Source organism: Danio rerio, chromosome 18 (assembly GCF_049306965.1).
Source record: "Danio rerio strain Tuebingen ecotype United States chromosome 18, GRCz12tu, whole genome shotgun sequence".
NCBI lineage: Eukaryota > Metazoa > Chordata > Actinopteri > Cypriniformes > Danionidae > Danio > Danio rerio.
The window spans coordinates 1,140,005-1,165,000 of NC_133193.1; the positions used below are offsets into that span (position 1 = coordinate 1,140,005).

Consider the following 24,996-nt stretch of genomic DNA (forward strand, 5'->3'; position numbering starts at 1 on the left):
GCAAAAATACACAAATACCACAAAATATTGTCTGAGTCGAGTTTCCATTTACAATGTGTCAGCGTTCTGGAAGGGTGAGGGAGCGAGGACTCAAATGCAACAGAAGATGGTTTATTATTAATTAAAATAAAACAAAAAGGACAACAAAAACCACCCCAGGGGGAACTATAAAACAAACAGACAAACTTGGCTGGGCTGGCGAGACACAACTGGAGCAGGAGCACAGGGGGAGTAAAGACGACAAACAGGCACAGGACAGCAGACATGAGGAGAATATAAGCAGGAGAAAATTAACAAACAACAGATGAACATAATTAACTAATAATGGGTTAACGAGGAGGGCGGGACTAGACAATAGACGGGAGGGCACATGACACAAAGAGACAACACAAGCCATGCGCTCACATAAAACAAGATTAGAACACGCAGCCAATGAGAGAACTCATTAACCGCGTGTTCATGACAACACAAGCACGCGGTGCATGTAAACACAACACCAACAGAAGATTGAACGCAACAAACGAAGAATGAAAGCACTCACCTTGCACTCACACACGCAGCGTGCATGTTTCATCCCAGTGCCAACCAAAACCGAAACCAACTGGACTGAGACGCTGGGAATAAATCACCATGCTGCAGACAGACGAACGGGAACACCCGGACAGGAGCGTGCACTTGCAAACACACAAAGACCTCATGCACCCGCATCAAGCAGAAACGCGCACGGTCCATGCCCGTTTACAAATGGCGCTCATACAGAGACGCACACAATGACAAAACAAGTGCTCGACCCAAGAAAACAAGACAGGACTAGACAGAGCCAGTGTCCGGACTCTGCCATCAAAACAAGCATTTACAAGACCAGAGTGGCAGAACCCTGACACAATGATTGTGTAAGTGTTATAACATAATTTGACTGTCAATACAATGCACAAAACTGATCATATTTACTTGTATGTATTAATAATTTAAACATTTTTGTACTATTTTATTTCTGATATATGTGATTTTCATGTGAACATTTTATTCTTTTGATTCAATATTTTATATATATATATATATATATATATATATATATATATATATATATATATATATATATATATATATATATATTTTAGTTCTTTCAACCTTTAATGCATTCGTAATTTTTTTCTGTATCCTACCTAGACAACATTTAATCAATTTGATAATTTATTTAAAATAATTTATTTAAATATTTAATAAAAAATATATTTATTTATTTTTATTTTATATGATATTTATTATGATTTTTGTTAGTGCAATTTTAGACAAAAGCAACAACATATACCAGTTCACTAGTGCAAACGGAAGTGTCTGGCTGCAGACCAGGTGCACATGCTAACTGAGACTGCATGCAATGCTTTTAATGCATAAACACTTAACCCCGCCCCTCACCGTGACATTACTAGCTTTACTGAGTGTATATGTCTGGGACTGCATGTCAGAGATTGCTTGTGTAAGTCTGCAGCCAGATTCTATGGGTATAATGCAGCTAACCAACTCCAATCGCACCTTGAACGGATAGCAAACATTAGACATTTTCAAACAAGTTCACCACAGTCTCTTCAAACTTGGCTCTATTTCAAAATCCAGCGATGTGATTGGTCAGGGAGCATGTCAGTCAAGTCTGCAGCCAGAATCTATTGGGATAATTCAGCTAACCAATCATAACCACACCTTGAATGGATAGCAAACATTAGATATTGTTAAACATTTTCACCACAGTCTCTCCTCAAACCAGGCTCCATTCCAAAATCCAGCGATGTGATTGGTCAGGGGGCATGTTCATCCAGCAATGCTGGCCTATGGGGTGTCCTGCTGGATCAGGTGCCAGCAGGCGGTCTCCACTTGCGGTGTGTTGCGCATCTCTCTCCAGTGCTGGTTTCCCGCCTCAGAGACTTCACAGCCAATCAGAACACGACCCAAAACGCAACTCTTCGCATACAGTCGTCCCTGTCAATCAAAGAATGATGTCATTACTCTGGTTAGTCATGATTTCAGTTGTTCTTTAAACAAAATCTCAGCAGAGTGATGTTGCTAACTCACATTGCTAGTTTTGTGGTGAACAATTCATCTGTGCATGTCATTAAGAAACAATAGTTTGGCCTTGTAATCTTTAATTGAAATCTTTCTTGTTAAATTGTGAGATTAGGTCTGTCTGAGGTATTGGGCGTGGCTAGCACATTTAACCACACCCCTCCAGCTGTCAGTTTTGACAACAAACAGAAATAGTGAGCAGGAGGAGTCTGTTAGGGTGTACTAACTCTCCTCAAACTCTGAATGAAACGTCTACTTTACCACATCCAATCAGCTCACAGTAGAAAAAACAAGCCACGCCCACTGTTAGCTCATTTAATATTCTGTTTCTTAAGGAACTGCATCACAATACAAAAAAATGGTCGCAGCTTCTGGTTCATGCAAATGTTTAAGGTCCCGTGAAGTTGTATTCACATTAATTGTTTTTACAAATGAAAGTGGACTGAACATAACACATTTAAGCTGTCCCCAAAAACACCTAAAGAATCGTGTTGCTTCAACTCATTTTAAATAAGTAGTTTGAACAAGCAGCAGAGGTAATGTTTTGAGTGTCTGCTCTCCTGCTGACCTGCATGATGATGAACTCCAGCATCAGTGTGCTGACGTCTCCGGCTGGTAGATCAAACAGAAAGGGAGCGTTCCAAACAGGGTTCAGTCCACTCGAGCACTTGGTCTCCTTAGTGCTGATGACTGTACCATCCTGAAGCAGGTTAATGATGACGGAGTGATCTACAGGAACATACAACACTCACTCAAACACCACCACATCTGAACAACTGCAACCCCAAATCACATGAGGTCTAAATATCATATCTGAATATGAATAACTATCCATCCCTCCATCCAAACATCCATCTAAACTTTAATCCATCCATCCACCGAAATATCAATCCCTCCATCCTTACCCTGAATATCAATCCCTCCATTCATCCATCTATCTTCCATCCATCTATCCATTAAAATATTTATCTATTTGTCCATCCATTCATCAGAATATCTATCCATTCATTGACTGTTCACTCATCCAGTTATTAGAATATCAATCTATCCATTTGAATATCTATCCATCCCTCCATCCATGCATACGTCTGAAGATCTATCATCCCTCCATCTATACATTTGGATATCCATCCCTCCAGCCACCAATCAGAGAATCTATCCTTCCCTCCACCATTCATCCATCCCTCTATTCATTAGTCAGAATATCTACCCCTCCATCCATGAATCCATCCATCCAAATTTATATCCCTCCATCCATCTATCAGAATATCTATCCATCCATTTATCATAACATTCATTCATCCATATATCAATCCATCCATCCATCTATAAGAATATCTATCCATCCATCCGTCATACTATTCATCCATCTATTTCTGCATCCATCCATCAGAATACCCATCTATCCATCCATCCACCCACCATAATATTCATCCATCCATCCATCCATCCAAAAAAATATCTATCCATCCATCCATCAAAATATTTATCCATTTATTGACTATCCATTCATCTATCCATCCATCCATCCATCCATCAGAATATCCATCCATCTATCCTTTAATCAGAATATTTATCCATCGATCCCTCCATTCATCAATCACAATATCCCTCTATCCATGCATCCATCCATCCATCCATCCATCCAAATGTATATCCCTTCAACCATTTATCCATCAGAAAATCTATCACTCCATCCACCCCTCCATCATACTATTCATCCATCCATCCATCCATCCATCCATCCATCCATCCATCCATCCAAAAGAATATCCATCCGTCCAAAAGAATATCTATCTATCTATCTATCTATCTATCTATCTATCTATCTATCTATCTATCTATCTATCTATCTATCTATCTATCTATCTATCTATCTATCTAATCAGAATATTTATCCATTTATTGACTGTCCACTAATCCATCCATCCATCAATCCATCCATCAATCCATCTATCCATCCATCCATCCCTCCATCCATCTGAATAACCATCCCTCCATCCACCATCAGAATATCCCCTTCCCTTCATCCATCAATCAGAATATCCATCCATCGATCCCTCTATTCATCAATCATAATATCTATCCCTTTATCCATCCATCTATCTATTCATCCATCCATCCATCCAAATTTATATCCCTTCAACCACCCATCCATCAGAATATCTATCCTCCCATCCACCGTTCCATCCATCAAAATATCCATCCATCCATCCATCCATCCATCCATCCATCCATCCATCCATCCATCCATCCATCCATCCATCCATCCATCCATCCATCCATCCATCTATCTATCTATCTATCTATCTATCTATCTATCTATCTATCTATCTATCTATCTATCTATCTATCTATCTATCTATCTATCTATCTATCTATTCATCTAAATATCTATCCATGCATCCATCCATTCAATGACCCCTGTGTGTAGAAATGTTCTATAAACCATTTCAATGTGGTCCTATCACTGGCCCATGAACATTTCCTGCTTGTTATCAAACTATTTCATAACTGTTATAAGAGGCAATTCAATCATAACTCAACGTTAAAACAGCTGTCGTAACATTATTTATCAATATGTGGCTCTTTTTGGATTCTCGGAAGCTGTAAAAATAATAAAAAATTCCCATTGTTTAGGTAAACATTCCTCAAAATGGTCTATAAGTGAACATCAGTTCAGTTTTCATCATTTATTCTACACTGTAAAAAAGTTGACAATCCACACTGTATACTAAAACACTTTAACCTATTTTACTTAAAGATATTTAACTGCAATCCAAAGTGCTTTACACAAGTCAGAGAAAAGTAAAATATACAGTTGTCATGGACACATTGTATAATTAACAAGTTTCCACATCAAGCCTTCATTAAAGCACATCAAATCCTGAACTAAAATGTGTCTACAGATGATTCAAAGTGAGTGACAACAGTGATAACTGCAGAAATATAGATTAACGAGACAGACAGACCTGGAGTCCCGGGCATCCTGGAGAGTTTGGGCAGGTTTTGGGCTTTCCTGACCATGACTTTAATGCGGTGTGCCAGAGACTGATACTGCAGCAGAATCAGGATCTGACCCAGAGAGCGCAGCAGACTCACTGGAGCTCCCACTGCAGCCTGACAACTCTGACTCTGAACAGACACAAAGCACTGTCATTAACAACATCTGTATACAATCAGTGAAAATCCACACACATCCATCCACTGATCCATCCATCTGAATATCTACTGTATCTGTCCACCCATCCATCTAATAATCCATCCATCTGAATATCTATCTGTTCATCCGTCCATCCATCCATGCAGAAAAGCTCACCAACAAATGCAAAGCCCTACAGGACATGAAGCATGCAATTGGTCTAATAAAGGAGCATAAGTGTGCAAGAGTGACTGAAGCTGTCGTCCTGCTGTTCTGCATCTGCTCTGGCACGAGGCCACCATTCTGCAGGACACACTAACTGTGCACTTGTTAGCATGCTAGTCACGCAGTACTACAATGCCACAGCCATAGCAAACTGTAGAGCCTGACTGATGGAAAACAACCATCCATCCATTTATCCATCCATCCTACCAATCAATCCATCAATCAATTCATCCATCCGTCCATTTATCCATCCATTTATCCATCCATCCTGCCAATCAATCCATCAATCAATCAATCAATTCATCCATCCGTCCATTTATCCATCCATTTATCCATCCATCCTGCCAATCAATCCATCAATCAATCAATCAATTCATCCATCCGTCCATTTATCCATCCATTTATCCATCCATCCTGCCAATCAATCCATCAATCAATCAATCAATTCATCCATCCGTCCATTTATCCATCCATTTATCCATCCATCCTGCCAATCAATCCATCAATCAATCAATCAATTCATCCATCCTTTCATTTATCCATCCATCCTGCAAATCAATCAATCCATCCATCCATTCATCCATGCCCTCCATCCATCCACCCATCCATTCACACAATCCATCTATTCAACCCAGTCCGTCCATCCATTCTGCCCATCCATCCATCCATCCATCCATCCATCCATCCTGCTCATGCATCCCTGCATGCATTCATCCATCCTATTAATCCATGTAATCTACCCGATCCATCCATCTATCCATTCATCCATCCATCCATCCATCCATCCATCCATCCATCCATCCATCCATCCATCCATCTGCTCCATCCATCCATCCTTCCATCCATTCTACCCATTCATTCATCCATGCATCCCTCCATCCATCCATTCATTCTGCCCACCCATCTATCTATTCATCCATCCTGCCCATCCATCCATCCATCCATCCATCCATCCCATCCAATTATGCCTCCATCCATGCATTCGCTCATCCATTCATTCTGTCTATCCATCCTTCCATCCATCTATCTATCCAGCCCATTGATCCATCCATCCATTGTACCCATCCATTCATCATGTGCTTCGTCCGTCCGTCCATCCATTCTGCCCATCAATCCATTCATTCATCCAATATACTCCTCCATTCATCCATTTATCCATCCATCAATCCATTCATTCATCCAATATACTCCTCCATTCATCCATTTATCCATCCATCAATCCATTCATTCATCCAATATACTCCTCCATTTATCCATGCATCCATCTATTCATTTATCCCTCCATCCATTCTTTTCATCAATCCATCCATTCATTCATCCATCCATCCATCCATCCATCCATCCATCCATCTATTCACCCGCCAATACATCCATCCATATATCCATCCATTCTACCTATAAATTCATCCATGCATCCCTCCATTCATCCATACGCCCATCCATTCATTCTGTCCATTGATCCATATATCTATCTGAATATTTATGCCCATATCTGTCTGCCTGTCCATCCATCCATCTGTCTATCTGAATATCTATATATCCGTCCATCTATCCATCCATCCATCCATCCATCCATCCATGCATGCAGAGACAAATTTAGGGGGTCAACCATAACTGGACTGTTTTCACAAATCATTCATCTGATCAGAGATGACCCATGAAGTGAGCAGCTGTAAACAGGTCTCCTCAAATACCTTCCTCAGCTTCCTCCTGGCAGGGTTGAGCTGTCGAGTTAAGCTGAAGGTGTGATCAGATTCCCACTGGATTTCAGCACAGGACATCTCCAGTTCTCCCAGCGGTGTCTCTCTGAGGCCGGAGAAATCCCTGCTGGAGATGCTCAGTCTGAGGGTGCAGGTCTGGAGCTCCTGCACTGACCACACCTGCAGACTGAACACCTGCGCTGGACACTCTGCACTGAGGCTGCGGCGGCGTCTGTCATATTAGCAAACGGCAATCAAAACTAAGATTAAACTGTTGGTCAAAACATATTTTCGGTAACTGAAATAAAAAAAATAAAATCTCAATAAATGAAAACTAAATCTAAAACTATTGGTAAAAAAACACATTTTTGTTAACTGAAATAAAATAAAACAATTCACAATGAATGAAAACTGAAAATATTACTTAAAAATAATAAAATAAATATAAAAATAAATGTAAAAAGTAAGAATTAACACCCTCCAAATCCTTTTCCCCATCTTTCTCAATGAAACTTTACTACATCCAATCAGCTCTCAGAAGATAAAAACAAGCCACGCCCACTGTTGTCTCATTATATATTCCGTTTCTGCAGAAACTGCGCCGCAATACAATGAATCTATCTTTAGATCAATTTTAAAAACTTACCTGTTTAAATTGGCCTATTAATATTATACTCATAGCTTTGTCGATTGCTTTATTTTTAATACACTCAATGGCCACTTTATTAGGTACACCTATCCAACTGCTGGTTAACGCAAATGTCTAATCAGCCAATCACATGGCAGCAGCTCAATACATTTAGGCATGTAGACATGATCAAGACGATCTGCTGCAGATCAAACTGAGCATCAGACGGGCTGCTCTGAGTATTTCAGAAACTGCTGATCTACTGGGATTTTCATGCACGACCATCTCTAGGCTTTACAGAGAATGCTCCGACAAAGAGGAAATATCCAGTGAGCGGCAGTTCTGTGGGTGCAAATGCCTTGTTGATGAGGCCAGAGGTCAGAGGAGAATGGCCAGACTGGTTCCAGCTGATGGAAAGGCAACAGTAACTCAAATAAGCACTCGATACAATCGAGCTCTGCAGAAGAGCATCTCTGAACACACAACACCGCCAACCTTGAGGCGGATGGGCTACAGCAGCAGAAGAGCACACCGGGTGCCGCTCCTGCCAGCTAAGAACAGGAAACTGAGGCTACAATTCACACAGACTCACCAAAACTGGACAATAGAAGATTGGAGAAACGTTGCCTGCTCTGATGAGTCTCCATTTCTGCTCACACATTCGAATGCTCGGCTCACAATTTGGCCTCAACAGCATGAAAGCATGGATCATCCTGCCTTGTATCAGCGGTTCAGGCTGGTGGTGGTGGTGTAATGGTGTGGGGGAGATTTTCTTTGGGTCCTTTAGTACCAATTGAGCATCAACGCCACAGCCTACCTGAGTATTGCTGCTGACCATGTCCATCCCTTTATTAGCACAGTGTCTCCATCTTCTGATGGCTACTTCCAGCAGAATAACGCAGCATGTCATAAAGCTCAATCATCTCAGACTGGTTTCCTGAACATGACGATGAGTTCACTGTACTCAAATGGCCTCCACAGTCACCAGAGCTCAATCCAATAGAGCAGCTTTGGGATGTGGTGGAACGGGAGATTGGCATCATGGATGTGCAGCCGACAAATCTGCAGCAACTGTGTGATGCTATCATGACAATATGGAGCAAAATCTCTGAGGAATATTTCCAGTAGCTTGTTGAATCCAATCATGTACTAGTAAGGTGTGCCTAATAAAGTGGCCGGTGATTGTATATATCTGTGGTTTATATATGTTGCATTTTGTTTCTTTTTTTGTAATTTCTCTTTATATTTTTAGTCCTATGTACAGCACTTTGGTCAGTCTTGTGGCTGTTTTTAAATGTGCTTAATAATTCAATGAACTTGAATGTGAATAAAAACAAAAAATGGGCGCAGCCAGGACCTTTACTAACCTAAAATTTACAGCAAAAATAAAAATAGTATTAAAATAACAACTAATTGAAAATGCAAAAATATAATAACCTTTGCTTCCGGCCGGCCTGGAGAGTTTCAGGGCAGAGCGGAGGCAGACAGGCAGTAACCTGCATCCCACTGAGTCTCCTGGAGCCCCGAAAAACCCCCAAAACACTGACCGTCAGTCTGCTATTGGAAGATGAATACAGCAAAGTGAAACTAATAGATGGCGTAGATCTGCTAGAGCCGTAATGTCTGTCATTATAGACCTTAATCTTGCTGTTTTCCGAATTTGAATCATCATCAACTCTGCTATGAGACTTCACCGACAGGCTGAGTTTAGGAATTGTTGGAAGTGAGGAGCGTCCACGAATTGCAGGTTTACCTAATTTACAGGTAATTACAGGTGAGCTCAAGCGTCGCAGGCTGAAACGAGACTTCTGAGGTCCTGGTAGAGACGTCATTGAAATGTCATCTTCTGAACTGCTGTTTATTGATGGGAAATCCAGAACGTCACCATCCAGCTCCTCATACTGCTGTTTGATTGGCTGAGTGATGATTGAAGGGGAGGGGCTTAAAGTGATCGTCACATGATCTGCAGAAGGGGGAGGCACAGATAGCTCCGCCTCCTTGTCATCCTTCGGGTGGAGCTTGCTGTGATAATAACAGAAGATGCAGCCAATCAGCAGGCAGAAACAGAGGACGGCCAAACCAACAGCCAGTAAGATCTGGAGATGCACTAGTGAAACAAACACACACACATATATATTGGTCACAATTTATTTGAAGGTATAATTATTTCTATTAATAAACCATCAAACACCCCTACTCTTTACCAGAAGTGCCATGGGATGAATAATGCCCACAGAGAGTCAGGACAACAGTTTAACGTCTCATCCGAAAGACGGCACTCACTGACAGTATAGTGTCCCCTTTACTATATTGGGGCATTAGGACTCACACAGACCGCAGGTTGAGCGCCCCCTGATGGCCTCACTAACACCACTTCCAACAGCAACCTAGTTTTCCCATGTAGTCTCCCATCCAGACACTGACCAGACTCAGCCCTGCTTAGCTTCAGTGAGTGATCATGGCCATTTTTCAGTTTTTAATACCCCCATATAGTGCCTAGCAGTACGAGTATGAGCAGTGGTTTTGATGGTAAATGGCGTGAGTGTGTATACCGTAATGCAGAATGACTGAACAATAATAATTAATCAGACTCACAACACGACACAAAGCTCAGCTCGTGCCGCCCACTGCAAGAGTGCATTAAAAATTCTGCTGCACTGAGAAATCAACGCTCACAGTGAACACTATTAGAGCCACACACACACACACAGATTCAACAGAGTGTAAAACTGAGGGTTGTTTACTGCGTTTGCGTTCTGTCCGAATGCAGTTCATCATTGCTGAAAGCATTAATGCTGATGGAGGAAATGGCCTTCAGTGATCAGAGCCACAGACTGATGTCCGACCACAGACACTTCATTACTCTATTAACGTAATTTAATTAGTAACAGCCAAGCATAACATCTCTTTTATAGCACATTTAGATAATGAGTAATTAGAACTCAAAGGTGAAAGTTTAATTCTTATTTTTTTTACTGTCATAATTATATTATTAGAAAGTATTTACTGTATTCTTTTTAAGTATCCATTGTTCTTTTTAAAGTGTTTATCGTATTTTTAAGTATTCACTGTATTATTCAAACTAGTTATTGTATTCTTTTAAGCATTTATTGTAAATTTTAAAGTATATACAGCATTTTTAGGTATTTACTGTATTTTAAGTATTAATTTCATTTTTTAAGTATTTACTGTATTTCTAAAGTATTTTTGTATTATTTTAAGTATTTACTGTATTATTTTGAGTATTTACTGTATTATTTTGAGTACTTACTGTATTATTTCAAGTATTTACTGTATTATTTTGAGTACTTACTGTATTATTTCAAGTATTTACTGTATTATTTCAAGTATTTACTGTATTATTTTGAGTATTTACTGTATTATTTCAAGTATTTACTGTATTATTTTGAGTATTTACTGTATTATTTCAAGTATTTACTGTATTATTTCAAGTATTTACTGTATTATTTTGAGTACTTACTGTATTATTTCAAGTATTTACTGTATTATTTCAAGTATTTACTGTATTATTTTGAGTACTTACTGTATTATTTCAAGTATTTACTGTATTATTTCAAGTATTTACTGTATTATTTCGAGTATTTACTGTATTATTTCAAGTATTTACTGTATTATTTTGAGTATTTACTGTATTATTTCAAGTATTTACTGTATTATTTCGAGTATTTACTGTATTATTTCGAGTATTTACTGTATTATTTTGAGTATTTACTGTATTATTTCAAGTATTTACTGTATTATTTTGAGTACTTACTAAATTATTTAGAGTATTTACTGAATTATTTTAAATATTTACTTTATTATTTAGAGTATTTACTGTATTTTAAAAGTATTTACTGTATTTTTTAAGTATTTACTGTATTATTTTGAGTATTTACTGTATCATTTCAAGTATTTACTGAATTATTTAGAGTATTTACTGTATTATTTTAAGTATTTACTTTATTATTTAGAGTATTTACTGTATTTTAATAGTATTTATTGTATTTTTTAAGTATTTACTGTATTATTTTTGAGTATTTACTGTATTATTTCAAGTATTTACTGTATTATTTAAAGTATTTACTGTATTTTGTAAGTATTTACTTTATTCTTTTGGATATTTACTCTATTTTTAAAGTGTTTACTGTATTTTGTAAAATATTTACTGTATTTGCAAAGTATCAACTTTATTCTTTTAGGTTTTTACTCTATTTTAAAGAATTTATTGTATTCTGTAAAGTAATTACTATAGTTTAAAGTATCTATTGTATTTAGGTATTTACTATTTAAAGTGTTACTGTATTTCTTTATTATTTTGTGAGAGAGTTTTTTGTTTCTTGGTTGGAAAATAAAATAAAAGAGCATAAGGTCAAAATTATTAGATCCCTTAAAGATTATTATTATTATTGATTGGCAGTTGTTTAATGACTTGCCCAATTACCCCAATTAACCTAGTTAAGCCTTTAAATGTCACTTTAAGCTGAAAACTAGTAACTTGAAGAATATCTTGTCAAATATTATGTGCTGTCATCATAGCAAAGACAAAATGAATTAGTTATTTAAAATATTGTGTTGAAAAAAATTGGCTAAACTAAAATCTAACACACACACAAAGTATATATATATATATATATATATATATATATATATATATATATATATATATATATATATATATATATTAAAATAAGTTATATAAATGTTAACCATATTACAGATAATAAAATAAAGCTTGCTGCTGTTGTCTTTATATTGCATTGTATTATGCATGTAGTATAGATTATAAAAACCTATGCGTGACATATCAACATGTTCGGTTTATAATAATAATAATAAAACATTTAAATAACTATTTAAGTACAAAATAAAATGCTGCTCTTACCTTCGAGTGGCACCTTCATATTCCCGGAGTCAGAAGTGCACTGCTGAGGGGCTCACGCATTGAGCTTAGTGCGCGAGCCTGTGTATCGTGAACGCGCGCCACACACACGCGCCGCTGCGCACAAATCAATGCGGTTTTGCCGGTGAAGCGTGATGGGACAAGACAGTCTGAATCAGCGAAGAAATGCAGGACAAGATTATAAATAGAAGCGTAGTATAGATTTAGGGAAGTCCAGTCAGAGTTTTAATTTTTTCCCCTTCATATCTTTGAGATCTTAACCCTCCTGTTGTCAGTATAAAATTATGCCGATCGATTTAATTTCAGTCCTCAAATCTGCTTTGCATGAAGAAACAAGCTCGTCTTCAGCACACACTCGTCGATGACACGTGCAAATGTAAGTTTTGTCAAATGTTTAATGTAGTTTCTCCTTCATAAGTCTGTTACAGGACACCGAAAATCATGATTCATTAGATTCACTAAATGTTAAGTGGCTGCAAACAATGTATATGGGCTGAATGTAAACAAACAAACAGGTCTGCAGCAAGCCTGGTGAAAGGGGTGACTCTTTTTTTCTCAAAAGGTGGACCTTTTTGCAGATATTCGACTAATTTTCTATTTAATTATGAGATTTAAATACTGCATTTAGAGCAGGCCCCCTGCAAAGCTCCAGAATTTATCCCATAATTTAAATGTATGTCCTATTTGGACTGCTATGCCATCATAAAATAACCATAAAACAGTGAAAATAACCATCGAAGAAGGTTTTAAGACCAAGCAGAATCCTCTTTTGGCTGTTGCTTAAGCATGACTGAGGAAAGTTAAATGTGCTTTGCCTAATAAATGACAATTTGGCTAGTTTTAATCTATAATAATTAATCTATATGCATTTAATCAATTTTTTTTTTCTAACAAAAATGATTTAATACATTTGTATTTGAAATATAAGTATTGTTCTCATATTGTTTTCTTCTAAATCTTTTGGAAATGTTTTCGGGACATCAAAAAGTGTGGTTAATGGCCATCCAACAAGCTAATCCTGCAAAAATAGTGCTTAAACATAATTAAACCTTATAATTAAATAGAAAATAAGGCAAACAACTGCAAACAGGTCATTATTTTAAGAAAAAAGAACCACCCCTTTCACCAGGCTGGCTTCAGGCCTATAGAGACATTTTAAGCACTGTTATTTGCTGGATTAGCTTGTAGAATGGTCATTATAACCACACTTTTAGACCACAGATTTAATCATATATCATTACAGTTTTTTACAATGGCTATGACAGTTTTTCCAATACATTTAACAAGTTTGCTAAACTCTTAACGCAGCAACACACCTAAAACACACAATTGGCAAAACAGTTAATTTCATGCTCAAAATCACACATTGTAAACTAAACCTCTAAACTTCTTTTCAAAATACAATAATAAACTAACACACTACACTATGTCTAACAAAACACTGCAAACATGTTTCAAAATGAAATAATTGTTCAAAACACAAACACATGTTCTCTTTCAACAGAAACATTCAGTCAATCAGAAAACACTGACAATAAAAACACTATCATCAGCTGACATTACAGAAACTGCATTAGTTTATGTGTCAGCTCTGCCCTTATATTTTAAGACTCTCTACATTTTCATTTTGTTGGTTTAATAAATGCAGGCATTTTCTTTCTTTTACTGCAAAAATTCAATGCAAAAATAAAGAAATAAATTGCTTAATAAAATTTACAGTTGATTTTTAAAAATACAGACACAGAATTGCTGCAGTACAGACTTTATTTGCAAAAGGACATCACTGCAAGATATACAAACAGAAAAACCATCGCAATTATAATAAAAAAACAAAGTAATTTTCTATTCTGCCTGCTCTTCTGCATTTGCCCGACTTCTTCTCTGGCCCGGCATGGTAACGATGGCCCTTTGGCCTATTATGATTCTCCTACGGCGATGCCTTTTCGCCAAGTTGAAGCCAGCCTCGTCAACATAGATAACATCGAAATTTCATGTGGGACTTGATTGACCTCCAACTTCATGACTCTATAGAAGTAATTAGACACAGTGTAAATGGTTCACTGTATAGCTAATTTAAAACACACTGTGCATAAAGTAATCACTGTATTGCATAACCTTATCTGGACGTATTGGTGACGGAGTTCTGCAATGTGCTCACTGTTCCTTTCAAAAACCTCATAAGTCCTTTTTTAGAACATACAGTATGATCATATGATTTGAAAAATCAACACATGAGTGTGCTTTCTAGATGGGAATCATGTTAATATGGGAGATGGGAGCTGTCATATATATATATATATATATATATATATATATATATATATATATATACACACACACAGACACACACACACACACACACACACATGTATACATACATATATACATATATGCAGGGAATATATTTGTGTTTCAATTGACAATATGAACAGCTGTTTACTTTGGCTTTAGCCTGTATAGGTTCTGTTTAGAACATGATGTTATCTGTTCTGACTTACTGTGTGAAAGCATTGGTAAATTGGACTGTAAAATTACATTGTTTTGGTTTTGGTTGAGTTTGTGTGTAAAAGAAGTTCAAGCATTTTAAATTTGTGTTAACTGGATGCATTTTGTGTCAAAGCAACAAGAAATGTGTAAATTGTATAGCCCACGTAGACGGATGTTGTGCTAACTGTGTTAAGAGTTTAGGAAACTTGTTAAATGTATTGAAAAAAGTGTCATAGCAATTGTAAAAAACTGTAATATACTTTTTTTGATTATTTAAATTAAAAATCTGTTATGCTTAAAGAGCCCATATTATGGGTTTTTGAAAATTCCCCTCCATGTAGTGTGTAACACAGCTCTAAGTGAAGTGAAGTATCCAGCTAAGGCTTAAATCTGTTAGTGTACAGTGTTTAAAACTGTTGATTCATTTATAAAAGAGTCGACTCATAGTGCTTCAAACGAGTTGTCTTGATACCGAGTCATTAGGTGTTTCGCCATGACGTGACAACAAAGTAATTCACGTGCACGCGCAAACCCGGGAGATTTGAAACCTGCGGCCCCGCCCTCTAACACAGAAACCCAGACACACACACACACAAACACACAAACATGCCGGTCAATTGAAGTCACACTGCAGATGGATATTATTGAGTCTCTACTCAAAGATGAAACCTCAGCATAAGCCCAGCTTCAAGCAGTTGGAAACTACTGGAAACTTCTGGAAACTACATGCTACAAAGAATACTTCGTTTGTTAAAGGAAGGATCAGTAAAGAGTAATGATCGACATGTCAGGACATGATCAGTTTCTTCCTCCATTTCTCAAGTACGTGCGATTAAAGTTGTTGCCTCGTTGACTCTAGCTTGCAAATGTATTTAGTTGTGATTTGTTACTTGTAACCGAGTGTACTGTATCAGGTTAACTGGCTATATTCTCTTATCGCGTGCAAAGTCACGTTAAAAACGCGACGCATGCTGCTTTGTTAACGGAGCTCCGTGGAGGAGGGTAATGTGTGTGTGTGCGTGTTGTCGTCCGGAGGGAGGTTATGTGTGTGCGCGATGTCGTCTGGAGGAGGGTCAAGTGTGTGTGTGTGTTTGTGTGTGTGTGGACGCGTGCGTGAGGACGAGGGCAATATGTGTGTGTGTGTGTGTGTGTGTGTGTGTGTGTATCTGTGAAAAGAGCAGAATGTGACAAGCTAGGAGATCTCCTCGCCAGTTCTTGGGAGTTTTTGCTCAATAAAATAGTTAGTCGTCGGTATTTTCAAGTCCATAGTCTGTATTTACATTAACCCACTGGCAGCTAAACTCCACGCCTTACACTATCAAGCGTGTATACACTCTGACTACTTCTATTTTGTTGATTAGCTGCAGAGCATTTCGCTCTGTCTCTGGCTGAAAGCAGTCAGTGTCGACCAATGGCGACAGACTGTCATCGGTCCAATCAGCGCAGATTAGCTTCGCGCTAAGGAGGGGTTTGGGAACAAATGAATCACTGGACGATTCATACGGGAGTCCCTGGGATAATTAGGTAAAAATAAATGCAGATTATAAGACCATGAAAGTGTTTTTTAACCTTACATGCATATTAAACTGTTGTTGGAGACCCTTACAACCAAGATATGACCCTATTTCATGTATAATATGGGCTTTTTAAAATTAAACACTGAAGCTTATTGTCATTTATTAGGCAAATAACAAACTGGCCAGCAGCTCAGTCACTTTCCTCAGTAAGAATAATAAACAAAGCGTGTGTGTTGTCTGTTTTCTTGCACAGCTGGATGTTGGACTCATGATAAGTAATTGTTTGGTCCTGAAAAATAAATCCTGGACCTTTGTCAGAGTCAGGGTCGGGTCTTTTGAACCACCTTGTTACGTGTTTAAGATGTTAAAGTGGGATGCTGTAACATTTAGGTGAGACAGGTGTAATGTGTGCGACAGATCAAGAATGAGGCCAGAATCAATTCTCTTATTTAAGCTTTTTACTCAATAGTTGTAACAATAATAAATGGGGGAAAAAAGAAATAAACATTTATAATTACTATCTTTAAACAAAAACAACGAGTGTAAGCCAAATAAAAGAAATTAACAAAACAAAACTTAAACCTAAAGTCTAAACTAGGCGTCAATAAGAAACACAAATAAAAACAGAGACCTTCAGTGCATACGACATCGAACTAAACTAATTAAACTACAAAACTCAAAGTACACAGGTGGCAAAACACACAAACTAATCTAACAAAACATCAATCTAAACTAAAACAAGCCGGATAAGACGGTCAAAGCTTAGTTTAGAATCACACAACAACCATCACTTTATGTTACTTAAAGCCAACGAAGTTCAGCAAGCAAACTCGAATTACTACAGTAAACTGAGATAACAAATCATTGAATAGACGAAGCATTGCACAAACATATTGCGTGGAGCACAAATGATACGCCGAGGCAGAGCGCACACCACACACTGGTCTGTCAGGGCTTTAAATCCTTATGGCTCGTCCTGGGATTGGTGGAACCGAAAACGTCATAATGATGATGGACAGAATGGTAAACCAATAAGAAACTAACACACCCGAATACCCCCTCTCCACAAATAAAGAAATAAATAAATAAAAACACAAGCTGCAAATTAATTTAACATGCAATTTCTTTTTCAGTGTGTGTTCAATGAGGACTATTATGAGCATGTGTGTTTAACTTCCCTGTTACAACTATCCGTGGTCTCCTTCTATGCATTTTCCACATGATAATAAATCAATCTAAATAAATTGCATAAAACTAAATATGTTTTTTGGAGTTTGCATAAAAAATGTGCATCTTCTGTTAAATATATGCTTAAAGTCGGCTAAATGTAGCATCTCAGGTGCGCATGCTTTTTAAAGTCGATTGAGAATGAATTGTGTGTAGAGTCTTGAAAAAAGGAGACACTGCTTTGAAAACGTGTGTAAGCAGCTGGAAAACACTGTAACACTTATTCTTGATTCAATCCGTCCCGGAAAACAAGACAAACACAGAGCAAAAGCACATTTTACAGCAGTGTGTGCTTCAGAAGTCTGCAGTTCGCTTGTTAAATGTCTGAACTAGACCAGGGGTCCGTTCTTCGTACGTGGATTACTCAGTTAGCTGGATTTGGATATTGACGATTTGACACGATCCAGGATCGTTTCGTTCTTCAAAGCTGATCCGAGAGTTGTTGTCATGGCAACAGATCTGCTAGGTCAAACTTGATCGGGAGCAGGTTCAATTCATATAAACAGGATTAGATCGGCTCAGTTCAAGCAAAGATAATACAGAAAGTATGTTCCGAATTCTGATATTTTCTTACAGTAAAAGTTATATACACTTGGGAAAATATAATTTTTTTTTAAACTATATATATAAAGTTATAGTTATTAATAAAATAAATAAAGTTATACATAATAAAACTTATGCAATCTGCACCCTCAAAATGAAAGTACAAAGACTGCCACCTGGTGCAAAGAGAAAACTTATTGATATGAACTTTTTAGATCGCTTTAGTACAAATTTTGTAACATGCACAATATGTGACTTTTTAAAAGCAATAATACATTAATGCAGTCATAAACATGTTTTGACAGTTAATATGACGGTGATTTGATGCTTCACAAAAGTTGCAGACGCCTTTACCAATATCAAAATGCTTTTGTAAATAACCAGTTATTCTTTACACCGATTAGAAAACGGCGACTATAATACAGAAAATCTTTTCTAAATGTAGAACTAAATACATTGATTTGCATTTAAATACATGATGAATACTCTTGACACATGAAAGTGTAAAGCCTGCAGCTCACAACACATGTGGAAGGTTATTGTGTGTCATATTTAACAAGCCGTTTACTGCTAATTTGATGTAATTTTGCTCACATGGATAATTGAATATTAATCAGATGATGTCATTACGCTGCTGTGCCGTCAGCCAATCATTGCATTGCTGATCATGATTTCGAGGATGGATAGATCTGTCCTTTACAACACACGCAGCGATCTCAGATCAGTTAATCCAGACATTCTAATCTGATTCGCGAACTTGTTTGAAGAACCAAATTAGCCAGAGATCAGTTATCAAGATGAACAGATCCAGGATCTGCCAAATCATCTTAGATCATTAAGCGAGGTACGAAGAACAGACCCCAAAACACACATGCAGCTTGTGAATATATGACTATAGCGCATTTAAAAATTGTGCAATCAAACCATTACAAAAGCCACAGACCAGTTCCTACACAAGACTACTGTGGTTTGACTTTTTTTTTGTCCTAAAGTCTTGGTAAACAACAGCAGGCGGTGGTTTTCAATCCTGGTCTGGAGAAACCCAGAATAACTACCTTATTCATAAACAAATCAATACAGTTCTTCTTTCCCTTTACTCATAGACATGTTAAAAATGTGATTTAAAACAACAGTAAAAGTTTCAGGATTTTCCATCTACTGTCCTGGTTTTCGGCTTTTCTCTTAATGAATCAATCTTAGTCTGGAGGTTATGAATATCAGAAGAATTTACGTTATTGGAATATTTTCCAAAAAAGCAGAGACAGCCATCTCAGTCTCTCCCCGCGGACAAATCCGATGTCCCATAAACTGCTATACCCCTGATCTTTGTTTCCTCCCACCTTTCATAGGTTCCTGGTTCAACAGGCCTCTCCCAACTCCTACTCCTTTACGACCCCAATTTAAAGCCCCCTCTACATGTTGGCGCTCATAATGGACAGATCCAATGTGTTCATCACTGTTTTAACACACATAGTTGACTTTTCATGTCTGGTTCATGTTTTCAAACATCTAAACTGCACCCTTCTATTCCATACAGTATGTGTTTCTCTTCAAACACACATGACCTTTTCTAGCTCTATTTACAGATGCTTCTGCCTTGATCTCCAAGTCCTCTCTTGTGCTCTTTTACGACTCCTTTGCCTTAACCTATCACCAGTTTTCAAAGACATATATCTCACATGGCCCTCCGCTCACCCAATTAAACTGTATATATTTTCCCAATGAATTTTATACTTGTTTTAATACAAATACAGTTGAAGTCAGAATTATTCGCCCCCTCAGAATTTTTTTTCTTTTTTAAATATTTAAATATGTTGACAGTATGTCTGATAATATTTGTTCTTCTGGAGAAAGTCTTATTTGTTTTATTTCGGCTAGAATAAAAGCAGTTTTTAATTTTTTAAACACCATTTTAAGGTCAATATTATTAGCCCCCTAAAGCAATATATTTTTCAGATAGTCTACAGAACAAACCATCGTTATACAATGACTAGCCTAATTACCCTAACCTGCCTAATTAACCTAGTTAAGGTTAAATATCTAGTCTAATATTATATACTGTCATCATGGCAAAGAGAAAATAAATCAGTTATTAGAGATGAGTTATTAACACTATTATGATTAGAAATGTGCTGAAAAATCTTCTCACTGTTAAACAGAAATTAGTGGGAAAATAAACAAGGGGCGAATAATTCTGACTTCATCTGTATGCGTTTTTGTTTTATATTTACAGTGCAAAGTGCTTATGAAATTGAAATGATGCACGATGACCCACAGGGGGAGTATGTGGAACTAATATGATCTGATCAAATGAAAATAAGATCCAAACCAAACAAACTTAACCAAAATAATTAGGTTTTTAATAATTAAACTATGTATTTGTAGTGCAAAAAATAAATTAATTAATTAAAAGTATTTCAAACTTCAAAATTTCAGCCAAATTCTATATATTTTTTTACGTTTCTCCTGTTTGTTTTTAATTATAATACGTTCCCCAGAGTATTTGGGTGTATAATTGTTGGATTATAATCTTTTATAGCTCATTTAAATGGTAAATAATTAGAATGAAAGGACAATTATAATATTTTTCATCAGTATTTACTGTTATAATTGCTTTTTAGAGAATATAATAACTGAAGATTATTATTTTTTTGTTAGATTAGTCCATTAGTTTTGTCTTTGTTACTGACTAATCTGATGTATGAGCACAGATATGTTATTGTAGAAAAATGTATGAGAGAGATCTGTGAGAGATGTACAACTCTGTAGTTTTACCTATAGTAATAACACATTATAATTGTAACTGAATATGGAAGAGGGGTGGCGCGGTGGCACAGTGGGTAGCACTGTGGTCTCACAGCAAGAAGGTCGCTGGTTCGACTCCCGGCTGGGTCAGTTGGCGTTTCTGTGTGGAGTTTTGTACTCCCGTGTTGGCACGGGTTTTCCCCCACAGTCCAAACACATGTGGTACAGGTGACTCGGGTAAGCTAAATTGTCAATAGTGTATGAGTGTGCATGGGTGTTTCTCAGTGATGTGTTGCAGCTAAAAGGGCATCCGCCGCATAAAACATATGCTGGATAAGTTGGAGGTTCATTCCACTGTGGTGACCCCAGAATAATAAAGGGACTAAGCTGAAAAAGAAAATGAATGAATGAATTGTAATTGAATGTGGAAGAGGGGCGGCACGGTGGCACAGTGGTAGCACTGTTAACTCACAGCAAGAAGGATGCTGGTTTGAGCCTCTGCTTTTGCCTACAGTCCACAAACATGCTCTATAGGGGAATTGATTAACTAAATTGGTCATAGTGTATGAGTGTGTGTGTGTGTGTGAATAGGAGTGTATGGGTGTTTCCCAGTACTGGGTTGCAGCTGGAAGGGCATCCGCTGTGTACAACATTCAATTAAGTTCAACTCACCTTTATTTGTGTAGCGCTTTTACAATTGAGATTGTGTCAAAGCAGCTTCACATAGAGATTATTGTGAATTTAATCAGTGTGCATATAACATATCACTGAAACATATGCTGGATAAGTTGGCGGTTCATTCCGCTGAGGCAACCCCTGATTATTAAAGGGACTAAGCAGAAAAGAAAATGAATGAATGAATGAATGAATGAATATGAAAAACAATGTGATTTCTAATTCAGTACACTAAGAAATGCTGGGTTATTTTTGAATAAATTTGGTAAAATATGGACAAACTCAAACATTGGGTTAAATTTGGTCATACTCATTTAATAATAATAAAAAAAAACAGTAGTCAGTATTACACCCCTCATTTGGTTAAAATGACCAAGCATTTTTGAGGTCTATTTACACAGAATTGATGTCCTCATTGAGCTCCGCCTGTATAAAACACACACACACACACACACACACACACACACACACACACACACACACACACACACACACACACACACACACACACACACACAGTGAGGAAGTGCTGTTCTCAGATCGGTCTGAACATGAATGTGAACAGTTGTATGTTTCTGCTCCTCATGTGGACTTCATACGCGTGTGCCTCAAAAATACATCATAATGCTCGAGTCACGGTGAAAAATGAAGGTAAGTTAGGTTAATATTTATTCTGCATTTGATGTTTTAGTGTCACAATCATTTACAGACAAATCTACAGTAATGTTAAATTAATCTGCGGTTGTAATTTGATAGTTGCTATGGTAACACTCCAATACTGTATTTTTCTACAACTATATGGTATATTATACACTAATACACCACAGTTTACTGTAGTAAAACTAAAGTATACTACAGTATTTATTATAGCATCCATTAGTTGTGGACACTGTAAAATATAGTGCACTTTACTATAGCGTGCTTCAAAAACACTATATTAATATTTTGCTCATATCCTGAAATGAAAAGTACATTTTGATGATAAATCAACAAGTAAAATACAGTTTATATTACAGTTAAATACTGTGTAATTTACAAACATCGTTAACAGTGTGTTGTTCTGTAATTATTGGGTATATACACTACACCACAGTTTACTGTAGTAAAAATTAAAGGGTAGTGTATTTATAATATAAATAGATAAATAAATATAAAGTATATGGAGGTGTAAAAACTTTAGGATATACAATACAAAACACTGTATTATCATTCAGAAACACTATATTTACAATAAATTAGTTTCAAGTGTGGTGATACAGGTTACAAACATAAATGTGTTATTAATATTTTGCTCATATCCTGAAATGAAATGTACATTTTGATGATAAAACTACAAGTAAAATACAGTTTATATTACAGTTAAACAATGTGTAATTTACAAAAATCATTAACAGTGTATTGTTCTGCATCTATAGGGTATATTATAGTACACCACACCACAGTGTACTATAGTAAAAACTATGGTACAGAAGTATTTATAACAGTTTATCACTATAGTTACAGTACGCTTGAACATTCATTAACAATACTGTAATGTATACAATATACTACACATACAGTGTATAGTACTATCATGTGTGGTGATACAGGTTACACATAGATGTGTTATTAATATTTTTCTAATACCCTAAAATGAAATGTTCATTTTGATGATAAAACTACAAGTAAATACCGTTTATATTACAGTTAAATACTGTGTAATTTACAAACATTGTTAACAGTGTATTGTTTTGCATCTATAGGGTATATTGTCGTACACTACACCACAGTTTACTAAAGTAAAAACTAGGCTATATAACAGTATATATACAGTTCATCACTATAGTTAATAATACAGGATGCTGGAGCATTCATTAATAAGGAGCTGTCAATATTGTAATATATACAGTACATTTTACCATCGTATGATTCAAAATCACTGTATATGTACAATAAATAACAATAATGTTTTCTCATATGTGCTGTCAAGTAAAAAACTTTGATGTTTTATTAATATTTTGCTCATATCCTGATGTGAAAATGTCATTTGTGATGATAAAACAACTTGTATTTATTAAAAAATGTTTAAAATGTCATAAAAGTAAACATTTTTTATATTCAGATTAATATGAAACTCATTACAGTATGAGAAACCTCTTTAAGAGTCATTTATACATACAGTCAAATGCTTTCTCATGTATTTTAAAGAACTGTATCTCCAACCGCCACTAACCACTCATTTTCTTATCTGCTTTGTGCCATAAATGTCCAGTGATATAGATATGATGACGGGGATGTGCTGTTAACACGTTACAATACAGCTCTGTTTGTGTAGCTGAATTTATATTACAAATAACCTTGATTAGCTAAAGGTTTTACCCTCCTAATCATCGCCTTCACTGTTTGAACATGGACATGATGAAAACGACATGTTCAACTTGAATGAATGTCAATCTTCAGTGCTTTGGTGCATCGGTTTACGCTTAGTCTCGTTTTAAAGAAGACAGATGGCAGACTGTAGCTCAATATAACGTCACAGAGTTTAATTAAACGAAAACACTGTGCCTTTATGTTTATATGAATATTATAAAACAATAAATATATCTGTTATAATACATAAAATGTGCATTTTACAAAACAGGTTTAGCCTAAAATGGTCAGATAATCAATGCTAAACATCTGAACAAACTATATTATAAATTTGAAGAAGATCGTGTGGGGTTGTTTGGTCGACAGACGATGCAATCTTCCATTGCCGATGGCTGATAGACATCACGATGCTAGGCCGGCATCGCAATCCTCTACCTCTCCCCATTGCAGCAGCAACCCACTCGCACACACACACACACACACACACACACACACACACACACACACACACACACACACACACACACACACACACACACACACACACACACACACACACACACACACACACACACACACACACACACACACACACACACACACTAATACCTCTAAGTTTTAAAATGCCATTTTACAAAGAAAACAATCCACGTCCACATTGCCGTTTCATCTAGCATTTCTGACAATATCTCCATCCACACTATACTGCTGAAAACGCACATCACGTGACCATACACACACACACACACACACTCACTGCAGCATATGCGCACGTCTGAGCTCCAGCAGTCAGC

The 24,996-nt window shown here is 36.7% G+C and overlaps 2 protein-coding genes across 13 annotated transcripts in view; one reads left to right on the plus strand and one right to left on the minus strand.

The window, feature by feature from the left end:
• Positions 1–1,235: 1,235 nt before the first annotated feature.
• The window catches only part of LOC101884989 (synaptotagmin-4), a 64,965-nt gene continuing 41,204 nt past the window's right edge, over positions 1,236–24,996 (minus strand). The window contains exons 2-7 of one of the 5 annotated variants that reach the window (XM_073930130.1): positions 9,394–9,863; positions 9,194–9,271; positions 7,123–7,360; positions 5,034–5,196; positions 2,630–2,790; positions 1,236–1,977 (exon numbers count right to left, since the gene is read on the minus strand). In XM_073930130.1, the coding sequence (XP_073786231.1) occupies positions 1,828–1,977; positions 2,630–2,790; positions 5,034–5,196; positions 7,123–7,360; positions 9,194–9,271; positions 9,394–9,428 (825 nt within the window). In that variant the 5' untranslated portion in view covers positions 9,429–9,863 and the 3' untranslated portion in view covers positions 1,236–1,827. Of the gene's footprint in view, positions 1,978–2,629; positions 2,791–5,033; positions 5,197–7,122; positions 7,361–9,193; positions 9,864–12,641; positions 12,708–24,996 lie in introns of those variants that run through there. The other 4 variants (XM_073930129.1, XM_073930128.1, XM_021470834.3 and 1 more) reach the window with 4 other exon arrangements.
• The window catches only part of LOC100537452 (semaphorin-7A), a 53,257-nt gene continuing 50,645 nt past the window's right edge, over positions 22,385–24,996 (plus strand). For all 8 annotated transcript variants that reach the window (XR_012394128.1, XR_012394130.1, XR_012394127.1 and 5 more), the window contains exon 1: positions 22,385–22,504. Coding sequence is in view for 3 of the 8 variants with exons in the window: in XM_073930121.1 (XP_073786222.1) it covers positions 22,405–22,504 (100 nt within the window). In the remaining 5 variants the exon portion in view is untranslated. The remainder of the gene's footprint in view (positions 22,505–24,996) is intronic.